Below are 10,468 nucleotides of genomic sequence, written 5' to 3' on the forward strand. Positions count from 1 at the left end.
ATATTAATGTTCACTAAAGGAAGCCAGGCACAAAGGTACATATTCTGTGATTTTCTTTATGAAAAGTTTAAAAGCATATCTAAACTGATACATATGAGTATTGAAAGAAAGGAAGATCATTGTCTTTGGAGGATATGGCTGGAAGGGGACATAAAAGGTAATTTTGAGGTGCTGGTAATATTGTGTTTCTTGATCTGGGTGCTGATAGCACAGTGTATGAAAGTTCACCAAACTATAGACTCATGATCTGTGTACTTTTCAACATGTAGAATTTTTTAAATTTGGGGTTTTTCTTAAGTAAAGAGAGTTATTAAGAGTAGTCATTGGAATTGAGTTTCAGAAGAACTAGGTTCAAATCCTGATTTTTGTACTTAGTAATGGTAAGCTTTTTCCCCCAGTATAATGTGGATAATGATACCCCTATTGCTAGATGTTACACATAATAGGTTATCAATAAATGTTAGTTATATCTGAACCTAATAAACTGAATATATAAAAAAATCATTAATTGATGATGATAAGTAAGTATTATTGTTGGAAAAATAATTTTTCCAAATGAAAAACATTTATTTTAAGAAATGAAATTTAGAATATTCGAGTACTCTTTGTAAGCTAAGGCAGTAACTACAATGATATTCTAAAACAGCAGTTAAACTAAAAATTGTTGGCATTTGAAGTATATTACATAATTTATTTTTTAATGATATGAATTCCTAATAACTATATCTTACAGATAACAAAAACAGTTGAGATAAATATAGCATTTCTTTTCCAAAGATGTCTGCAACACTATCTCTTATCCCACATACTTTTCTGAAATGAATTCTTACCACCCCTCCACCAAGAGAGTGCCTTTATTTACCAATCCCTCAAATCTCAACAGGCCTCATGACTGCTCTGATTGATTTCTCACAGTTCTGGAGGCTGGAAGTCTGAGATCAGGTTGCCAACATGGTCCAGTTCTGGTAAGAGCTCTGTTCCAGTCTGCAACTACCAAGTTCTCATTGCATCCTCACATGTTAGAAAAGAGAGCTAGAGAGCTTTCTGGAGTCCCTTTTATGAGGGAACTAATCCCAATCATGAGGGCTCCCCCTTCATGACCTAATTATCTCCAAAAGGCCCCACCTCCTAATACCATCACATTGGGCGTTAGGATTTTGATATGAATTTGAGGGGAACACATTCAGCCAATTACAATTTTAGTAAATTTACAGTTATGCGACCATCATGCCAATCCAGTTTTAGACATTCTCATTAACCCAAAATGTTCCCTTACCACCAATTACAGTTAATCCCTATTCTCACCTTAAGCAACAACTGTTCTGATTATCATCTCTATAAATCTGTCTTTTGAGAATTTCATATAAATGTAATCATATAATATATAATCTTTTGAGTCTGGCTTCTTTTACTTAGAATGATGTTTGAAGTTCATTCCTGTTGTAGCGTGTATCAGAAGTTCATTCCTTTAATTGCTAAATAGAATTCAATTGTAAGTATATACCATATGATGTTTATTTATTCACAAGTTGATGGATATTTCATTGTTTCTAGGTTTGCACTATCATGAATATGTTATAAGCATTCACATGCTTGTCTCTAAGTGCTCATATGTTTTCTCTTGGGTGGATTTTTAGCTGTGGTATTGCTGGGTCATATGGTAAATTTATGTGTTTAGAAGTTAACTTTCAAAAATACTGCCAAAATATTTTTGAAAGTGGCTATACCATTTTACATTCCCACCAGCAATGCACAAGGGTCTCAATTTCTCTGCATCCTTGTCAGCACTTAGTACTGTTGGACTGACTGTCTTTTAATTATAACTATTCTAGTTTAAGTGTAGCAGTATTTCAATGCAGTATTAATTTGTATTTCCTTAATGATTAATGATGTTTATCATCTGTTCATGTTTTTGTTACGCATCCATTTATCTCTTCCAAATTACTTTCACCAAAATATCTAAAATCCTTTGTCCATCTTTTAATTGAGCAGTTTGACTCATTATTATTGAGTTGCAAGAGTTCTTTATATATTGTGGATATAAGTCCTTAATCAGATGTATAATTGCAAATATTTTCTCTCAGTGTGTGGTTTATCTTTTCATTTTCTTGTTGGTGTCTTTTGAAATGCAAAACTTTAAAATTTTGCTGAAGCCCAATTTATCATTTTTTCTTCTTTCATAAATTGTGCTTTCAGTATCCTATCTAAGAATGCTTTACTCACCCAAGGTCACAAAGACTGTCCTATATTTTCTACCAGAAGTTTCATGGTTTTAGTTCGTATACTTAGGTTATGATCTATTTTGAGTTACTTTTTGTGTATGTGTGAGGTAAGGATCCAAGTTCTTTTTTTAGCAAGTGGATATCTAATTGTCTTAGAACCATTTGTTAAAAAACAAAAATCAAAAAACTACCCTTTCCCTTTTGACTTGTCTTGGCTTCTTTGTCAAAAGTCAATTGACTATAAATGCAAGAATTTTCCTTTGGAATTTCAGTTCTGTTCCACTGATTTATAAGCTCTTCTCTGTGACAGTACCACAATGTCTTAATCATCGTGGCTTTATAGTAAGTTTTCAAATCAAGTAGTGAAAGTCCTCCAAATTTGTTCTTTTTCAAATTTGTTTTGACTATTGAGAGTCATTTGTATTTCCATACAAATTTTAACACCAACTTGTCAATTTCTACCCCCTCCCAAAACAAAGCCTACTGGAATTTGATAAGGATTGCCTGAATTTATAGACTAATTTGGAAGAATTACCATGTTGACAATACTGAGTTTTCTGATCCGTAACTATAAAATTGCCTCTCAATTTATTTAGATTTTCTCTCGTTTCTCTCAGCAATCTTTCATAGCCTTTGGTGTATAAATCTTGCACTTCTTTGGTTAAGTTTATTCCAACTACTTATTCTTTTTGATACTATCATGAATGGAAATAGTCCTCTTAATTTCAATTTACAATGTTTCATTGATAATATACCGAAATATAATTGATTTTTGTATACTGATCTTGTATCTTGTGATTTTGCTAAACTTGCTTATTGGTTCTAGTAGTGTGTGTGTATTCTTTGGCATTTTCTATGCAAAGGATCATATTATTTGTAAATAGGAACAGTTTTCTTTCTTTCTTTAAATTCTGGATGGCTTTATTTATTTATTTATTTTCTTTCTAATTTCCCTGGCCAGACTCTTTGGTACAATGTTGAACAGAAGTGCTGAGAGCAAAAATCCTTATCTTATTCTTAATCGTAGGGAGAAAGTACCGATCTTTCTTCATTAAGGATGGTGTTACTGTGTGTTTTCCAAAGATACCCTTTATCAGGTTGAGGAACTTCTCTGCTACTACTAGTTTGAGTGTTTTTATCACAAAAGAGTGTTGGATTTTGTCAAGTGCATCTATTGAGATTATTATGTGGTTTTTATTCTATTACTGTGGTGTATTACATTGATTGATTTCCTAATGTTCAGCCACTCCTGCATTCCTGAGACAAATACCACTTGGTCACAATGTGACCTTTTAACATTGCTGGATTCAGTTTGCTAGTATTTTGTTAAGGATTTTTGAAATCCTTAACAAAGGATTTAGGAATATTTGTCTGTAGTTTTCTTGTGATGCTTTTGTCTGGTTATGATGTCAGGGTAATATTGGTCTCATACAATGTGTTGGGAAGTTTTCCCTCCTCTTCTATTTTTTTGGAAGAGTTTGTGAAAGACTGATCTTCTTTTTTCTTTTTTTAACAATCCATTAAATGTAAAAAACAACTAAAATAACCCTATTAGATTGCATACTTTGAAAGGGTGGATTTTTGTGGTATGCGAAGGGATATGAGCTTGTAATCCCTGAAAGGGCCTATTTCTGGCTTACCTTTTTTCCTAGGGTGCAAACCTTCAGAGTTTACCAAGTTATCCCTGCCATGGCAAGCCTTTAACTCCAATCTCTTTCTCTCTACTCCCATGAAGCTACTAAAAAAACTGTTCATCCTATCAGTCATTGGCCCCTCTGGAATTGGTACATACCCTATTGGTAGCCTCAGACTCCGGGCTCACATTCTAGAACTTTTATTCTCCTCTAGACCTTGTACTGGAAATTCTTAGGAGCTTGTTAGTTCTTGAGTGGCTTCAAGTAGATTTTTAAAAAGATAACTTTGTCCAGCTTTTGTAGCTGCCATTAGGGGGAATGTTGGTCTGAGTTATCTGGTTAATTATTACTCGTAGTTTCCATCATCAATTTTTTAAGATTATAAAACAACTATAATTTTATCAACAATATTTCTTGTTTGAGGATATAAAATGTTTCAAAATAGTTTAACTGACCAGATTTTAAAATAACTCCTTTCTATGCCATAAAAAAATTTATTCGAATATTTTTGGGCTCAGATTCTGTAGTATAAATTTGTGTTAAAATAAATAACTTCACTATTTATGAACACTAGCCATAAACTAAGAAGACTACATTCATTTGTACAACACATTTTTATTCTTCAAGATACTTTCACCATCTATTGTTTGTTCTTAATAATTCCTCTGTGAAGTAGGTGAAAATATTATAATATTTATTTTAAAGATGGATAAACTGAAGTTAAACTCAATCATTTGTCCATTCTAAAAATTACTGTAAGAAATTGCTCTTAAACTAAAATATATGACTTTTGCAATCTCACCTGATTTTCCACTGTGGCAATCTGTACCATCTGATTCAGATGTTGAAACATATTTCAGTATTTGATGTCCACAGCTTGTAGAATAAAATAGATAAATATATATGGTAAGTGAGGTAAATTTTTTTACCTAATCATAATTAGCAAATCTGCTTAAATTTTAATCAAGATCCCAAGTGCAACACATGCTAATATTTCAATCTCTATAAACTTAAAAGGCTTTATCCTAAAAAGCATCTGTGTGTCCCTGAAGGAAATAACACATTTTTGAAAGTCAACATTGAGGTCTGAGATAAACTCTTATTACTATCAAAGCAGAAAGGAGATTAAGCACCATACGAACTGGTATTATGAATAGGCACTAAAGTAGTGTATACTAAAATAATTCTCTCAACATTTACTGATACCTTATGGTGAGTAGAATACTATTATATTTCACTTCAGATGGAGACCATTTAATTAGAAAATTAATAATAGTGCTGAAATGAGAAAAGGTTTATTTAGAATAAAAACTACTAGATAAGAAGAGGATATCTCTTTAATCTATCATCTAGTTATAAGACAGAACTAGAAAACTGGTAATATTAATACTTTATTAAAATACAGTATTTCCTCACATAATGTCATTGAAAGGTTCTTGAAAATTGAGACTGTAAGCAAAATGACTTACAGAAGATCCTCGAATAATGTCATTTCATTAAAACATTGATGAGAAAAAAAATTGGTTTAATTATAGGTCATTTAGGTTAAAGTTGCAGCATCCAAGAACCCATCAATGATGTTGAGGACTTACTTTAACTTACATTTTGAAACAGAAATAATAAACAGTTGGGAAACTTACCTTTTACACAGATTGCTATCAGAATTTCTAAACTGCTGATACAAATCTGGTGTATTGGGTACACTGCCCAGAGATCTGTGTAAAACAACGCTTGGCTTATTAAAAAAATCAGCAGTATCAGGAAATTCTATAGGTGATCGATTAGTTAGAGAGCCAGCAGACATTAGTCCATGACTGGGAGAATTCATAGGATTCAGGCCGGATAAAGCACCTTAAAAAATTAAGAGAGAAGATAGATAAATAAATATATATGTGTTTATTACATATGTCTGTGTTTTTATAAAGAGCATTTTCCTTCTTTAAAGAAAGCAAAGTATTTACAATTAAATGATATAACAAATTTCTACATGGGGCTTCAAGACATTCTAGGAATTTAAGCAAGATTTGTCATATTTATCAACATCAATGACTGTTGAGTAAACAACTGGCAGAATAGCACATAACAGGTAAATAAATATTAAGAGTGTGACTAAAATGTACATACTACATGGCACAAATTGTCCTAATTCATATTGGTCTTATCTTTCACATTTTGTGTCCCTACCAGCTTGATTATCCACATAAGCAAAGCAACTCTACCAAATTTTACTGAATTTTTTTCAATTCAGTAAAATTCAATTTTATTGAAAAACTAAAGTTCTTAATAGCATTAAGCAAGTTGAGGATATGCTAAAATTATATGCTAACATAGAGGCAGAACCCTTTAAAAACTGCATCCAAATATTTCCAGCTCATTCACTCATTCAACAAATATTTTAAAGCCTAGTATATGCTGGAAATGTGCTGCATTTCGCAATGGAGAAAAAGATACTATCCCAGTGATTCAAAGAATCTAGAGTACAGTGGAAAATGCAAACAAGTGCTACGTGCTAAAATAAGGCAAAAAACAAAGTGCTTTAGGAACACACAGGATGAGTGCCTTGAACTAAGGCAGTGTGGGTATACTTGGAAAGAGATAGGCAGATTTCAAACTTTATTTGGAAATAAAGATCCAACAAAAGTGTGATTCAGACAGGAAAACAAGTTAACAGTGATTAAGGAGCTACAGTATTTTCAGGCATAGTAGTAAATACTTATAGACGTGTGTGATGGTGTCAACTTGACTAGGTTATGGTGCCGAGTTGTTTGGTCAAACACTAGTCTAGATGTTGCTGCTGAAGATATTTTTTTAGATATGATTAACGTTTAAATCATTAGACTTTGAGTAAAGCAGATTAACTTTCTCATTATGTGTGGGCCTCGTCCAAGCAGTTTAAAGCCTTAAGAGAAAAGACTGAGGCCTCCCCAGAGGCACTATTTTTTTATTGTACTGTATTATATATATTTAAGGTGTAGAACATGATGTTTTGCTATACACAGTCAAGCAAATTAACATATTCATCATCTCACAATTACTTTACGTGTGTGTGTTTGTGTGTATTTGTGGTAAGAGGACCTAAAATCTGCTCTCTTAGCAAATTTCCAGTATACAATAAAATATTATTAACTATAGTCCTCATGCTGTACATTAGATCTCTATACTTATTTATCCTATATATATACAACTTTGTACCATTTGACCTACATCTCCTCAATTCCATCAACCCTGCCCCAGCCCCTGGTAACCACCACTCTACTCCCTATTTCTATGTATTCAACTTTCTTTTTTAGATTCCCATGTTACAGAGCTCATGCAGTATTTTTCCTTCTGTGTCTGACTTATTTCACTTAGCATAATGTCCTCTAGGTTTATCCATGCTATCACAAATGATAAGATCTCCTTATTCATTAAGGCCAAATAGTATTCCATTTGGCATATACTCCACATTTTCCTTATCCATTCATCCATTGATGAACAGTTGGGTCGTTTGCATAGTTTGGCTATTGTGAGTAATACTTCAATGAACATGGGAATGCAGATATCTCTAAGGGGTGTTTTTTTCATTTCCTTTGGGTATATATCCAGAAGAGAAATTGCTGGGTCATATAGCAATTTTTTCTTTAATTTTTTGAGAAACCTCCAAACTGTTTTCCATAATGGCTGCACCATTTGCATTCCCAACAGTGTAAAAGGGTTCCCTTTTCTCCACATCCTTGCCAACATTTGTTATCTCTTATGGCTTTGACATTTATATTTGAATCTTTGACGTATTTTGAGTTAATTTTTGAGTACAGTGAGAGTATTTATTCCTTTGCTAGGACAAGTACATATGCACTTGTCCTAGCACCATCTGTTGAAAACACTAGTCATTCCTCATTGAATTATCCTGGCATCCTTGTTGAAAATCACTTGACCATAAACGTAAAGGTTTATTTCTGGACTCGCAACTCTACATTCTATTGAATTGAAATATCCTTATGTTAGTACCACACTGTCTTGATTATTGTGGCGTGGCAGTAAGTTTTAAAATTTGGAAGTATGAATCTTCCAATTTTTTTCTTCTTTTTTATTAAAGAACTCTTTTGGTTATTCTGGAGCCCTTGCATGTCCATATCAATTTTAGCATTAGATTGTCAATTTCTGCAAAGAATCAGGTCAAATTTTTATAAGGACTGTGCTGAATCTAGAACACTTTGGGGAATATTGCCATCTTAACAATATTAAGTCTTTTATCCATGAACATGGAACATCTTTCCAGTTACTTAGGTCTTCTTTAATTTCTTTCAATAATGTTTTATATTTTCATTGAAAGGCTTTGCATTGTTTTGTTACATTTATTTCAAAGTATTTTCTGATGCTAACTGTAAATGAAATTATTTTCTTAACTTCAGTTTGGGATTGCTCATTGCTAGTGTATAGAAATAAAATGGATTTTTGTATATCCTGCCACATTGAGGAACTTGTTTATTGGTTATATTATGTTTCAATAAATTTCTTAGGATTTTATATATACAAGATCATGCCATCTGCAAATACAGTTTTACTTCTTCCTTTTATTCGTTTTTACTTAATTGCTTTAGTTAGAACCTACAATCCAATATTGAGTAGAAGTGGCAATTATTTTATATTTATTAAAATAATGTTATAACTTGATTTCATAATTTCTAATTATATATATTCTCTTTGGTGAGACACTGTTGTCATACTCTTCTTAAATAGTTCAGATATGGTTTCCTCTGGTTCTTTAAACATATTTATAAAGGCAGATTTATAGTCTTTGTCCATTTAAGTCCAAAATCCAAGAACCTCAGAGAAATTTTCTGTTGGCTATTTTTTTCCCTTGTACAAGGCAAAATTTTCTTCTGTCTTTGCATGTTTCATAAATTTTTGTTGAAAATTGAACATTTTAGATAAAATATTATAACATCTCTGGTATCAGACCCCTCCCACATCCAAGGCTTATTATGTTGTTGGTTTTGTGTTTGTTTACTTCTTTCTGATTATTTGTTTAGTGACTTTCCTGGACTAATTTTATAGATTCTGTTTTCTCTGCAGTATGTAGCCACTTAGTTCTCTGCTAGACTTTTTATTTTTTTAAGTTCTTAATTTTATTTTTAAGCTTGGCTTCCTAAGAGTCATCCCTGGGCCAGTATAATTTGAAGTCAGCCAATGGTCAATCAGAAGATTTCTTTAAATTTCTTGCCTATAGGTAGGTCTTTTAACCTTTGTAAAAGGAATCTGTATGAAAAGACACACCTTCAAACTTCAGGCAGTTTACAAGACAGGCTTAGCTTTCACTTCTTGCTTTCGCAGGCCTAAAGGTCAGCCACAGGTGAGTGAATGGGGCCTTCTTTCCCAGATCTTTCTTGAGTACAAACACAGCCTTATACATGTATGCGGCCTATTAGATCCCTAGGAATATGTCAGTGCTTTCCACAGTTTGCTATGGTCACCTTATATAGGATGTCCTTTAAATTCCCAGTCAGCTCTTGTTTTCCACAACTGAAATCATAGCCTCAGAGAGTCATGGTGTATTATTTTGGCAATTCCTGGGGGGTAGGGCTTTTTTGGGGGGCGGGGGGTAAGCTAAGCTCTGAGTCAAATCAAATAGCCACAATGCCTTTAGAATAAAGATTTTCCAGGGAGCTGTAAGTTTGGACAAAATATTTACTGTGTTCTAGAGATGATGCTTTTGAGGGAGCTCCAGGAAAGGTCAGACCTACCTGATGTATGCAAAGCTGCTAGGTTTTGATTACTGTACCACTGAGCTGGCGAGAGAGGGGGAGATCAAAATAGCCCTAAATTAAAATGTCATAGAATCCACTGTCTTACCAAGGTTCAGTAGTTTTCTTAGACAGAAAACTTTTAGTTTTTTCTCTGGCTTTTGGTAATTTCCAGAGTCTTGAAATGACTGATTTAGTTTTATTCCTATTTTTTGTTTGTTTGTTTGTTTGTTTTAGCAGGGGAGTAAGATCTTCCCTCTGCCATTCCAGAAGTTGATTTCTATACATTATTTTAATCCTTTGAAACCCACTGAGACTTGCTATAGTCAAGCAAATGTTATGTTGTGATAAAATTTGTGTCCTTGGAAAACATAAGCATCCTGGTAAATGGCTGGGTGTAGTGTTTTAATGTAAGTTAATTGAAGTTAGTTGATCATGTTGTTCAAATCTTTCATATATCTATACTGTTTTGGTCTGCTATTCTACTAGTTAATGAGAGGGGAGAGTTAAAATCTCCAAATATGAATATGGACTTGTCTATTTCTCCCTTAGCTCTGTCAATTTTTAGTTCACTTATTTAATAGCTATGAGATCAGATCTGTTTCTATATTTAGAGTATGCCTCATATAAAGAAGATATAGTTGAGTCTTATATTTTTAATTCAGCCTGACAATCTCTGTATTTTAATTGGAATAGTCCAATTTTTTGTTGAAAACTGGGAGTAAGATCTTCCCTCTGCCATTCCAGAAGTTGATTTCTATACATTATTTTAATCCTTTGAAACCCACTGAGACTTGCTATAGTCAAGCAAATGTTATGTTGTGATAAAATTTGTGTCCTTGGAAAACATAAGCATCCTGGTAAATGGCTGGGTGTAGTGTTTTAATGT

At 32.9% G+C, this 10,468-nt stretch overlaps 1 protein-coding gene across 1 annotated transcript in view; it reads right to left on the bottom strand.

Moving 5' to 3' along the window:
* The window catches only part of PDE3B (phosphodiesterase 3B, cGMP-inhibited), a 162,369-nt gene that overhangs the window by 37,059 nt on the left and 114,842 nt on the right, over positions 1 to 10,468 (bottom strand). The window contains exons 6-7 of the mRNA XM_012654173.1: positions 5,497 to 5,707; positions 4,645 to 4,732 (exon numbers count right to left, since the gene is read on the bottom strand). Of these exons, the coding sequence (XP_012509627.1) occupies positions 4,645 to 4,732; positions 5,497 to 5,707 (299 nt within the window). The remainder of the gene's footprint in view (positions 1 to 4,644; positions 4,733 to 5,496; positions 5,708 to 10,468) is intronic.

Source organism: Propithecus coquereli, unplaced genomic scaffold, assembly GCF_000956105.1.
Source record: "Propithecus coquereli isolate 6110/MARCELLA unplaced genomic scaffold, Pcoq_1.0 Scaffold44, whole genome shotgun sequence".
Lineage (NCBI taxonomy): Eukaryota > Metazoa > Chordata > Mammalia > Primates > Indriidae > Propithecus > Propithecus coquereli.